This window comes from Heterocephalus glaber, unplaced genomic scaffold (genome assembly GCF_053883595.1).
Source record: "Heterocephalus glaber isolate CG9 unplaced genomic scaffold, H.glaber_assembly_v1.0 deba00001547, whole genome shotgun sequence".
NCBI lineage: Eukaryota > Metazoa > Chordata > Mammalia > Rodentia > Bathyergidae > Heterocephalus > Heterocephalus glaber.
This window is the reverse complement of record NW_028258340.1, coordinates 16,090,686-16,104,704: the sequence shown is the minus strand read 5'-3', so window position 1 is coordinate 16,104,704 and position 14,019 is coordinate 16,090,686. Positions and strand designations below refer to the sequence as shown.

Here is a 14,019-nt window from a genome sequence, read left to right as displayed (position 1 = left end):
AAAATACTGGCAGTACTTTCTGTTTATGTTTTACTATTTATAATGCCCTTTAATATATGGTTTATTACAAGTAAACATGGGTGTACAAGAAAATAAGACGCAGAAAATTTGAATGTCATATTTGCCTTTCTTTCCCAAATGAGTTAAAGTGTGGATAGAATGTTTTCTCCCAAGGTACAGAGTGATGTAAAGAAGCCTGGTTTACTGACTCACAATTTTGATGTTAACTCACCTTATGTTATGCTTACCATACAACTGGAAGGAAAATTATGAAGAATTATTGGGAAAAATGTTTTGTGTCAATGAATTCTATCTTGTGATGTTGTTATTCTGAAGAGGTGCATACTGGCTTTTTAGTGTTGTCCTATGTGTTGGAGCAATGTAAAAATTAATAATGTACCATCATATCACGGGACCTTGTGAAGTCATAGAGAAAAGTAATTATATATTCCTACTTCATTTAAGTCAGAAATAAAGCTTCACCCAAGACTAGGAAGAATCAGACAGAGAAGTGAAGTTAGAGCATGAAAATAGTAAACATCAGTAAGGAGAAATCCAAATGTCGAATCAAAGTCACCATATAACCCACTAAGAGATGGTTTATTTATATCTTTCAGTTGAACTAGTTGTAAACATCTTATTTCAATGATTTTTTTTTTACTCAAACACAAGCATCTAGCACGTTTTATTAAAAATACCGTTTTAGTCATGATTTCAAAATTGTATTTTCTTTTAATAAGCTTGGGTGAGCGAGCAAATATTTTATAATGTAAATTATATCTGTTATAAGTAAACATTAGAAATTTCTTTAGTATTATAATATATCTACAAATTACATGGAAAGAATATTTACCTTGATTTAATCTTATCTAGAAATGGTTTTGTGTTTATGGGAAGATAAATATTTTTGCTTATCTTTATAGAATGGATGTGATAAATCACTTTCTAGTAGAAAATGTTGGAATCGAAGGTTAATAGAAGACTTATTTGGAAAAGAGACAGGGCTTATTTTTAAATGGTGCTGAGAAAGTGAAAATCAGTGGATTTACTGCAAAGACACATTTGGCTTTAAATGACATCAAAGTGATAAGGAAGTATTTAATCACATTTCTTTCCTTGAAACATCCCTTTGTGGCTTAACAAAATAACAAGAAACTACTTCGCTATCTCTCTATAATTTAAGAATATTATAAAAATGTGTGCCTATGCCTGAAAGATAAATCTTTAAACTGATATTCATCTTATTGTTATATGTGTTTGTGTGTATCTAATATACAGCCAAATCATAATTTTTCGTTGCTTTACTCTTTTAAAAATCTTCTACATATTCTTTTTAATTAAGAATTTTTCCTTTTTTCCCAAACAAGCTTACAGTTTACTATTTGTGCTATTAATCAAGTGTATTTATTCTGGTTGCTTTTTTTTTTTTTTTTAGTGCAGTGGAAATGAACACTGGGTTCATAAATAAAACGAATCTTTTCTTAAGTAGGCTCACATTTCAGACCTTCCTTCATAAATGTTTTTGTGTATACTGGAAGTTTAGAATTCTACTTAAAGCCAGTTAGTGATGCAATAAAGGTGTCAAATGATATGTTTCACAATTACATTTAACTTTTTTTTTTTTGGTACCGGAGATCGAACTCAGGACCTTGCACTCGCAAAGCAGGCAACAGAACCACTGAGCTAAATCCCCGGCACAATTAACTTTTTATGTCAAGTACATTAAAGCTAATCAACCAGCTTTCTCATAATTCCTTTTATCTTCAAGTATTTTAAAAATAATATAGTACCTTACCTGAAGATTTGGCAGAAAATTATAACATAGTATGAAAAGCTAATTTTAAGATACCCCAAATTAAAAGTTAATATACATGCATACAAACATATCTTACTTTCAAATAAGTTTTTTTCTTCCATTTTATAAAAATGTATTCATATACCTGATACTTAGGATATAACTGATAATGAAACTTCTGTAAATGAAAGAAAGGTGATTCTACTGATCCAGTTGAAACAGAGTTAAGGAGAACATTTATGACATGATAAATAACGAGTTGAATACAAGGATGAAAATATTTGGGCTAAAGAATTTAATGCACTCATCTGTGTAATTATCCGCCCTTTTGAAATATATGACCATTTATAAAAGCAGGGAGTAGCATCTAATTATTCTAGGGCAGTACTAATAATGTAATCATAAAAGACAGGATATCAGTCTTGGTTTGTATATTACCATGTGAGAGGTGATTAATGATTCCTGAGAATATCAATTTATAGAGAGTAAAGTTCTATTTAGATTGTGAAAATAAGAATACAGTGTTCGTCTTTGTCGTGTTTATATATCTTATGAAAATAACTCAGTTTTAACCCAAAGATTCAGAGTATTGTCATATTTATTATTTGACCATATATTTATAATTCTGATTTACCTGTATATTTAATTGAAAACATACATCTGTCATCTGCTTCAAAATTCCAAAACTAACAAAATTTTAATGACATCCATAGATAAAATAATTAATTTACATTTTTGAAACATTCTGAGAATTATGAATTCCCATCCTAAACATTTGACTTCATTTTTCATTTATTATTTTGTGATGTTTTATTTTATTACTTCTACCTCATTTTATTCAAAAATTTCTAAATTTTAAAAATATATGTTCCAATTTATGTTGATTGTTAAAAATTCTGTAATGGAATTTTAATAATTACTAAATCAGTAAGAAATTACAAAAAACAAATAGTTAAAATTCAGGAACTTTCACCTCTTGTTAATATAGTAAAGTATCTGGGAAAGTTCTGCTGTCAAATACCTCAAATGATAGTCTGTAAAATTTTGTAACAGCAAAGGGAATACATTTGTGATTGCATCTCCTATTGAATTGCTTTGGATCCATTAGCAGCTAAGATTTTACAAAATAAGACAGACCCGTGGAGAGAGTAATGCATATACATTTAGAATTTCAGGCATTGTACGAGGAATTTTCACTTCAAATAACTTTTCAAATCCTCACAATAACTTGTAAAATATCCATTATCACAAAAGCCTTTGGGTGTAAGTAATCATAAATTATTAACATAATAGTCCCATTACCTGAAATTGATTTATCAAGTAGGTTGTCAGTATTTATCCACACATACATATTTAATGGAAAGAGAAGAAAACTGACTTACAAAACATTTATTTTCTCAAATCTAGTACGATTGAAAGAAAATCCAAATTTTTCTAACTTTAAAAAGTAAAAAAAACCTCTTTATATTACAATCCAAATACTAGTTTTTCAGGTAAATCTGTTATGTGTTCATGTGTTCAAATATAATTATATAAAGCTGTCTTTGGCATAATGAATCAAGTTAAAACAAAAATATTGTGAAGAGCATGGACTGATATCTTCAGAAAAGAAGACAATTTGTCATTGTAAGTTATTTTACATGCGCGGTAAGTTATAGGGAACATATTGATCTAAATAACTATATTAAGTTTTCTTGAACTTGGTAAAGATCAAGAGGAATAAAACATCATTTTCACAATAATAAAAATCCCTCGTATCTCTTCTAATATGTAACACATAGTAGGTATTGATAGATTAATATTATAATCCTTTGATGGCATGTCATTAAAGAAATTCACATTATTGAGAAGACTCAAAGATGAATGTTTAATAAACTTAATCTCTTTATCATATATACTGCTGCTTATTCTTTAACTAAAAGCCAACATAATATTCATAGATTTGCAGAGGTAAAATAAAAAATGACATTATGAGAAAAATAATACAAACTTTTAAATTCATAGCTATATTGTCCATTTTCAAAATTTCACAACTCACAGTATATCTCAGAAGCCAAGTGACGAGATGGTTTTACCTTAGAAAATTGTGCATTTATCCATTTTGTGAATGTTTTCTTTTGAACATCTTCTCTTTCATCTACAATAAAAAATAAAAAAGATCAACTTTCAAAAGTAATTTCAAATCTAATTAGTACAACCAAAATAATTTTCAAATCATTACATACAAGTGTTGTTTTATATTATATATTAAATTCATTCGTACATAAAATTAAACATGTGTGATGTTGGCATAGAATGTTGAAACTAATATTATAACTGAAAAATAATTTATGTGCTCAAGTTCATTGTCATTGAAGTATTATACAAATACATTTTAGAAAAATAGTCTCTTCTAAATATTTTACCACTAAAATGAACATCTTCTCTAGTATAATGAAGAGAAATTCTTAGCTGTCATTTTTTGGGAGGGTCATGTGTTTCTCAGACTTATCTTATACTACCTTCCCCCTCATCCATAGATAAACATAGAAATAATTATTCCCTCCTTTGCCACACCTACATACTGCCTGATTCCCTTATGGGAAAGGCTTCCTGATGATCAAAAACATGGCTTAGTTATCTTTGTATCCCAGAAACTAGTATATTTTCTGCACAAATTAAGAGCTCAGAAAATATACTTGATAAATATATAAATGCATTAAGGCAGGAGCAGTTCAACAAGTCCAAATTTTCGAGTACCTCTTTTCATCTAAAAGTCTGAAATTTTCAAAAAAAATGCAAATGATACTCTTCATGGCTTACATATACTCAAAGGAAAAATCCCTAAGGACTTATGCTAAGGGATTAGGGCAAAAAATTATTAAGCAAAAGCTTTACGGAATTCATGCTCCTAAAAATTATCTCTTTTCTTAAGCTGGAAATTAATATTGAGTAAAATGGACAGAAAAATCATCCATCTTGATTTATTAAAAAGTCTTTTCAAAGCCAAAGCCTATCTTTGCACTGTTACAAATGTGATGTTAAGTAGCATTCAATAAATGAGTACATCAATGAGATATTTAATGCTTGGAGATTGTCACATTTTATTTACCTGGCTCAAAAGAATTATTACTGAAATACTCTGAATAGTAAACCTATTTGCTCTCATGTTATTTTTTCAAACAGATGATATACACTAAAGAATCACTTTTGCATACTAAATGTATGTGTGCACTGTGAGTATTGTTTATCTTTAAATTACAATATTAATACACAGATCTTTTAACCAGCATAAAAACAGGGATAAATAACATTTCAAACTATTTTCTTATGGAAGAATTTTTTATTTAGTTTCACAAAGTACATTGTCATTGTCATACAAACTACTATGTATATGATCAATATCAGCATTATTCATAAGGTGTACAACAAATCCTATATATAATGTGGAAATGTTTCCTTACTTGACAAGGAAGAATAAACAAAAATATATCATCACAATTTTAAACCCTAATCTATCTTCTTTTGAGCCTTTTTACTGTCATAAGTGCCATGTTATTTTTACAAAATAATGATAAAAGAACATAACATTTCAAATAGTCAAAATTTAATCACTGGCTTGCTGTAAAAAAAAAAAAAAAAGACCGATTTTTAAAATACCTTCTGTCTTCTAAAGAATTCTTATTTATGTCCATACATGTTTGCAGTATATAATGATTATATTCATCCTGTAGTATGGGTGCATGTTTACAACACATCTTAATTCTTTTTCAAATCTCTTCTCCTTTCTTCCCCCCTCCCTCCATTTCTTGATAACTTTCTCTTTTGTAAAAGTTCTATTTCCCTGTTTCCTTTCATCTATCTTTTCATAGACTCTTTCATTTATTTATATTTTGGGTTTTTCATATAAAAGATAGAATGAGATATTTTAGATTGCGTGTCTTATTTATTTCACTTAACATTATGGTCTCAAGGTACATCCATTTTCCTATAAACAAGTCAAATTTAACCTTTTTTAGGGCAGAGTGGTACTCCGTTGCATATAAATACATTTTCTTTACCCATTCATGTGTCGATTGACAAATAAACCACTTTCAATCTATAGCTATTATGAGTGTTGCTGTTATAAACAAAGGTATGTACTTAATTCTTTCAGGAAGATATATGGAAAAGGAATAGCTGGACTGAATGGAATTTCTAGTTTTAATTTCTGAGAAATCTTCATACTGATCTATACATCTATTTCTTAGTGGTTTATACAGATATTCCTAAAATATAGTGACCTTTTTCTAAATTCTACTTATTTTTTCCTACTATAACTTCTTAGCCATTGGTCAAACTTTCCTCTTCCTTCCCTTCTCCTTTCTCTCCCCAGCATCTGGTAAACAGTATTCTACCCTCACCTTCTATGGCTTTTGCGAACTATTGCCCCGTTGCTTTCCCAATGAGCATGCCCATTTTTACTGGTACCAGAAATAATGAGGGGTATCTATATTATAATCACAATGACAAGTAGGCTGTTGACAAAGTTTCTGTTGGTATTGTATTTTAAGTGATTGCTGCTTTGTTAGATATGATATTTAATGTTTGCTTTAATTTATATTGCTTTAATAATGAAGGAGAACATGTCTCATGCATTTATTAATTCTGCATGTTTCTATTTCTGTCACAATACTTGCTCATATCCTCTGCTAATGTATCTACCAAGCACCACATACTCTAAAAGTAATTGGAATGCGGTTGTACATTGATAATTTTAAACATTTCAAGTCATGGAATCCATTGGATTATCTGAAACAATAATGATTCTTTTCTACAAAGGAATGCCCACATGAGAATATTTGCATGCACTTTCATGGAGCTGATGGACCTCTCTGTGGAAGATTCCTATTACCATGAAATCCAAGAATGACTACTGCAAATTCAGGTACTTATTCTTAATAAATAAAGATAGTTCCCAAATGATCATATTCATTTAATTTTCCTTTCATTTTCATATGAGAAAATTACATATTTTCATATTTCTGAGTTTCTGAATTTTCATTACTTTTTCCCAGATCACTTAAAAGTTGATAATTTTAAGCACAATAGGTTGTAAACCTATAGTAAATCTAAATTGATTATACATACATAACTCAGTATGTAGACTATTTTATGCTACTACAAGATGGATATTATTATAGATACACGGTCTACAGTAAAATATATTAATATGAAATTGGCAACAAAGTCAGCAAAGAAAAATGTGAAATCTGTTTTTTAGGAAGTGATTATCTACATGTTTCTGTTCAATCATTACAAGTAACATATATTCTTTTTCATTTTTGCTAGGATGTGTTTATAACTTATTTTCTTTTACTAATAAAAATATGCATGAGGATATTAATGTGAAAGTCATACCATGGAAGACAATCTTGCTTAGAAAAAAAATTATTATTTTATTCTAACTACGGGGAAATCCATATAAAATTAGCTTTCCTTCATGACATAAAATTTGTGTTTCTTCTCAGAATTAATTAACCCATTCTAATAAAGATACTTTTTATTCAATATATTTGGCTCCTTATATTTTCCAAGACTACTGAATTGACCTTTCACCCTGTTATTAACTTTTATATTATTGAAATCTTTAGAGGTTCATATGTGGGATATGTTAAACTTTGATATTCATACTTCACAAGAACAAAATTCTGCAGAAAAAAATGATATCAAGCAAACTGAAAGAACATCATATCAAGGAAACTGGCTCCTGATCCCAGTTCAGAACTTACTAGAATTGTCTTAAAATCACCAGGTCTCAGTCTCTTTATCCATGAAATGAAGATATTAATTACTTTTGAAGTCATGGAGCTGTTGCTAGGATATAATGGAATCGTTTATGCATGTATTTACTGAACAATTACTTACAGGATGCTTACTATGTGTTAGCCACTGCATAAGTTCTGAGAATATAAACATGACTGGGTCTTTGGCAAAGTTTACAGCCCAGTAGGAAACAGACTTATCATAGATAAACAAAACAACTTTGTGAGCAGGATTCATATATTCAAACAGTATTATAGGAGCATGGAGAGAGCGCTATGCAGCTACATGGGAATTAAAGAAAATATTTTAGAGATGGTGGTGGCTAGGTTGTGGCTGGAAGGATGAGTGAAAGTAAGGAAGAAAAAATGTTGGAAAAAAAGATCAATTTTCCTAAGCAGGGGGTTAGGGCAAAAACAGAGCACTAAGATATCAAAAGCGTATGCTCTCCTTTATAAGCAATTCCATTTTGTGGTATATAAAATGTGAACAGGTGGGAGAGTTGGGAAGAAATTGCAAAGGTTGTTACAAGCAAGGTACTAGAAGGTCTCCAAGATACGATCCCTTCCCTTTTTCTGCTATCATATAAGATGATAAAAGTGAAAACATGTAAAAAACTGGCCAAAAAAACCCAGTTTTGTGAACACCAAGCATTATACTCATTACACAGAAAAATTAATCATTATATGTGCTTAAAAATATTGAAATGTTATTTTTGTGAGTTAATATGTTAAGTGAAGAGCCTCACCGCTTATGTGGTACAGAAAATAAAAGTTTAGTCATAGAAAGGAATATTAAAGTTGATAACAATTTAGAAATATACATAGTGAAAAAATACAAAGGGATATGAGTTTATTTCCCTTTAAAAAGAGGACTATGAAAGAAGGGAAAGGAAAAATGATGAGAACTGGAAAAAATGGAAATAAAGTCTCCGCAAATAGGGAAGGGTGGAGGGGGTGAAGGGAGGGCTAAGAATGGGGAAAAAATAAGAACCAAGATGCATTATGTAAAGGTACGATTCCCAATGAGAAATGCAATTGTGTTGTATACCTACAATGTACCAATAAAAGAATTTAATAAAGTGCAAAAAAAAAGAGGTCTATGAAGTAATATCAGAGAGCTATTAGGGTCAGTCTATTCTTGCTTCTACCAAAAATGAGAAAGAAGGGAAATGAGAAATATGGAAGATTAGTGGTAAACATTAGATTAAGGTTATGTGATACCTTGGATCATTATGAGGGAAGGCTACAAATTCAGAACATATTTAGAAAATGGATTTAGCATGCTATTAATGCTACAAAATGGCAATGTAGAGTGGAGGAGGTTAGGACGGAAAATGGTACAAAAAATGCTTTCCATTAAATCTGAGTAATACCTTTTGATCATAGAATTTTAGATTTCTAGGCCCTAAGGTGGCATTAGTGGTCAGTTATAATGAGGAGGTCTAAAATAATTAAACTTCCACACAAAGAATAAAAAATCCATTAGTGTCAAAGAGGTCTGCTAATTTCCCATTCACTCTGCAATCAGTGTGCAAGGCAGGTTTCACAGCTCATCATCCTACAGAAGTTGATCTTAATAACATTACCTACGTCCTTTGTCATTTCCAAGATAGTGACGCTCTGGATCAACACTATATTCACAACACATAGCACAGAATGTGCTACACAGAGATACACAATAAAGATATTTCAGGTAATTAGACCAGATCTACTTTTCAGTTGTCCTCTCATTTTTCTGTCCTAGGTACACATTCTATTCACTTGTGGTAAATAAAATAATGCCCCCCAAACATATGTGTATCCTAATCCCTGATATTTTTAAATGAATTATGTGATGTGACAAAGAAGAGTGGTTACAGATGCATTTGATTGGTTAATCAGTTAACTTTTGATAGGGAGATTACCCTGAATTATCCAGGTGGGCTCAATGCTATCACAAGTGTCCTTTAAGCATGAGAAGAAGATCTAGAGAGAGCAACATGAGAAGGAATTGTCCCAGTACTGTTGATTTTGAAGATGTAGGAAGAAGGCCACAAGCCAAGGCATGTGGCTAGTCTCCAGGAAAGGACAAGACAAGAGCCTCTGGAAGCCACAGTCCCCCAGACACTTTGATTTTAGCCTAGTGAGACCATTTGGAATTCCTGACTTTTAGAACTGTTCCATAATAAATCTAAATAGTTTACACTATTTGATTTATGATAAGTTTTATAGTAGCAATAGGAAACTGATATATAATTGTTGTCTAATTTAAGGCTGATTAAGTCAAGGAACAAGTATGTACTGACATCTACTAGTGGTACAAATACAACTGTGAGAAAGATAATGTTCTTACCCTTTTGTCCTTATAGCTTAGTGAGAACCAGACACACAAAAGAATATTTATATAGTTGTAGATACACTGATGAGTTCCCTGATTAAAAAAAAAACAAACAGAAAGTTGTGTCATAAGCATAAGGAAACAAACTTTAAAAATCCACTATACCTTGTAAAAATGGTATCTTCAGCTGAGTTCTGAAAGTTCACTGAGAGTAGAGAGGGGCTGGGGATGTAGCTCAGTGGTAAGTGTGCTTGCCTAGTGTATGCAATACCCTGAGCTGCATCCCCAGCTTTGCAATAAGTACATGATAGATAGATAGATAGATAGATAGGCAGGCAGACAGGGGTAGAAAAGATGAGTCCAGATATTTTTTTAAAATCCAGATACAATAGTTTAAAAGGTGAGAGAATCAGAATAGTACTTTCACAGAAGTAAAGAGGGAGAAACAAAAACAGTGGCAGAAATGACTAGAAAAAAGAGAAATAATCATCACCCAACTCAGACAGAGTGTTTCAATTTAGGCTGGGAAGTTATAAAGCAAAACAGACTTTTTAAGTAGAGGAATGGAAATACTAGGTTTGAGTTTTAGAAATAATCGCTTCTCGGTCTTTCGGCTAAGATCAAGTGTAGAAATAAAATTCACAATATGGAGAATATTTGTGGAGAAGTAAGACTGGAAACAAGGAGTCCATTTGGCTCATTAAAGCTACAATCTGTGTGAGAACTGACAATGGCCCATGCTAGTGAGTTGAAGAGGGACTGAAGAGAAGTACAGTGTTGCCTCGGTTCACGAACTCAATTCTCCCCACGATTGTAGTTACAAACCGAACTAGACCAGAACCGAATCAAATTCTCCCATAAGCTCAACATTGATCCTAACCACTGAATTTGATACATACAATGTATTTAATAGGCATCATTCATAAGGACTAGTTATTAATTAGATGTGGAGATAAGACAGCTGGGAGGGGGCACTCCATAATATCATTCAGACTGGAGCATAGAAATCCCATGAAGCAGTAGGCCTGGTTCTATGTGTGGAACAAAGAGATGGAAGCATTGAGAAATACTGACTTTTGAGTCGACAAAGACTATATATTGTGGGCAGTTAGATAGGATATGGGAGCCTAAAGTGAAAGTAAAAAATGTGAAGTAAAAATAAAGATTTTGGGAACACAAGCCAATAGGCACATGGTTAACCAAAACTCCTATAGTGAATGACATTGCTTAAAGAGAGTGCACAACCTTTCTGATCTTCCAAATTATTCCTGTCTCCTGAGTCTCCTCATAACACAAAGGCTTCATCCTAATCTCTTTCACTAATTTGCACCAGAATTTTTTCAGGGTCCCAGCTATCCTTCAACTCTTCTTTTCTTGGTCTACTTTGCTTCCTAAGCAAAGTGACTCCCAAACACTACCTCAACCACCTCTATATAGTGATACCGATGGTACCTAATTGGTACTGGGCAATGTCCTAAGCTTCAAGCTGGCATAGCCAAATTTGGCTAATGACTACTCCTAAATGTATTGCAGGCATATTAACAATAGCATTCTTCTTCCCCAATAAATTAACCTATTCTTCCCCTCCTATTAATTAAAGGTATCACTATCCAAATAGTAACCATAGAAGTGACACTTGAGTCATTATTCAAGTCTGACAAATGCTCAACCCAATGTTAAAGGTCAGATTATTTAGAATGGCATGTAAGGGCCTTTACACTTTGACTAATTTTCTAAACTTATTATTCACCAAGTCTATTGGCAGTTTAACATACCCCTTAACTTTGTGTACCTCTCAGGTACACTCGAAACAACAATCCAAATTCCTCCATGAATAAGCCACACACATTTTTGGCTTTAGTCTTTTGTTCATGCAGTCTGTAGAATGACACTTGAGAATCTTCACTTTTAAGATAGAATTCAAATGAGAGGGCTTTCACAATCACATTTTCTCCCTGGTAGGGTTTATGAATCAATCCTACTAATATATACAAGCACACTGGCATTCTTATAATGGCATATGTGTTCTATACATATGTGTTCTGTACACAGAAGTATTTTAACTGTAGATATGTGTAAAATATTTAATTCATATGTCCATACACACCATCTTTCCAGTTATGCATCCCAGATTACACCCATCAACTCCTAAATGTGGCCACACTTGGATGGAAGGACTGTAATATTTTTGTATCTCCTGGTACTCAACATGGTGTATTCAAGTAGAAATATGTCGTTAGCATGGTTTGTTGAATGAACCAAATGATTAATCAATAATGTAATCAAGTGGTAGATCCACTAAGTTTTAAGCCAATGCTTTTTCCTTCTATTTTATTATACTGCTCAAATTACTCTGTTAATTATATAACAGAGTAATTATCTATTCATTTTCTAAAATAATCATTAAGCACCCTTTAGATATGAAACTACTATTCAGTGTCTCTCCCCAAAATCTGGCATTGGAACTGCAGTGTTTCTATCTTCATTCCTGTAAGGAATGAAAAACGGAAATACAGAATGTTTCTTGCAAAGAATCTGCCTTGATTTGTCTGTGTGAATCACATTCTGTAATATGATAAAATTGCCCTTTATTTTATTTTTCATGACTGTTGTGGCTCCTAACACAAGGTAAAATGCTGTGGATGACCTCTCTTACTTTTTGCCTCCACTACAAATGTTGCTTCTTTTTCATGTAGGTCAACTGCTTTTTATTGTACAGAGCTGAAGGACCATGAAAACAGTCTGGAAAACTATGTGGGCTCATATTGAATAAAAGTTCCCTCCCATTTCCTGACACTTAATCACAGAATTCATGTTATCTCAGCAAGTTGAAGTTGATCTAGACATTTTATAATTACACAATTACATATTCATAAAAAGAATAATCTCTTATATAGAGAAAACAGCATAAGAATTATAGTAATATTTTACATAAATTTATAGAAGGTGCCATTAAATGGGAAATACTATTAATAAGGTAGAAATATCATATTAGAATGGCAAAGAGATCCAAAACTAAGAATACATGAATAGGTACTAGATGGCCTAAGTCAGAAAAATAGAATACCAAACGGTACCTAGTAAAAATGGCTTGTTCTTCTTCCCTTAAAATTCCATGCTTCAGATACAAAATAGGCCAGCAGTTAGAGATATTAATTTCAAAAAGGCTGGCTTCAAATCTCAGCTATATCTCTCCCTTACTTAATGACCTTAAGCAAGTTACCTAACTTCTTTGGGTCTCACTTTTTCCATCTGTATCATGGGAATAACAGCAATGGTACAGAATTGTAAAGAGTGAATGTGACACACTTTTTATATACACTAATACAGGAAAACCTGAAGAGAAGAATGTGGAGAGGAAATATTTGCTTCCAGATATATCACAACTGGTCATGGGTCTTTTGAAGAAATTGCATTATCTCATAAGATAAAAAAATCTAAGTGTTAATTGTGTTAATAATTGGTAAAATGTTTGTAGTATTAATATGTACAAATTAAAGTATTCTTGATTGAGAGATAGTAATAATGAAAATAATGAGAATTTCTGTAGCACAGTTTACAAATTGATTTCAAATATCTCATCTTGTTTCAACATGAATATGTGGGTGTAAACTTGGTAGGGGTAAAACTATTAGTATTAATCATATACAAACTTGAAATATACTTTGGTAATATTTCATGAGAAATAGCCTTTATTTTTGTTAAAATAATAATCACGGATTAATAATGGCAGAATTCATGAAAAAGAGGTCAAGGTTTTCAATGCAATTTGGAGGTAAAATTAAATACTTGGATACTATGGCAGAACTGCTATCTGCCTGTTTTCATATCTCAGCCCATTCAGTTTTACTTTTAAAATATTTAAGCTCTCCACAAAAAATTAAAAATACATCATGCTGTAGTATGTATTTATTTATTTTAATGATTTGTACCACAATTCTTTGTAAATAAAATAGGAAAACAATCAGCTAAATATGCACAACAGCCATTTCCAAATGTCTTGCTACTGAGATATTTTAGAAATAGATAATTAAACTCAAGGCTCTTTTTTTGCTACATTAAAAGGGACATTAAAACCATAAGATACATTTGCTCAACTTGTTCTATGGAGCAGTCTCTGAACA

General features: G+C 31.6%; 1 protein-coding gene across 10 annotated transcripts in view; it reads right to left on the bottom strand.

Moving 5' to 3' along the window:
- The window catches only part of Dmd (dystrophin), a 2,486,572-nt gene that overhangs the window by 1,860,343 nt on the left and 612,210 nt on the right, over positions 1-14,019 (bottom strand). For all 10 annotated transcript variants that reach the window (XM_004850043.4, XM_087189971.1, XM_087189973.1 and 7 more), the window contains one exon: positions 3,871-3,932. In XM_004850043.4, the coding sequence (XP_004850100.2) occupies positions 3,871-3,932 (62 nt within the window). The remainder of the gene's footprint in view (positions 1-3,870; positions 3,933-14,019) is intronic.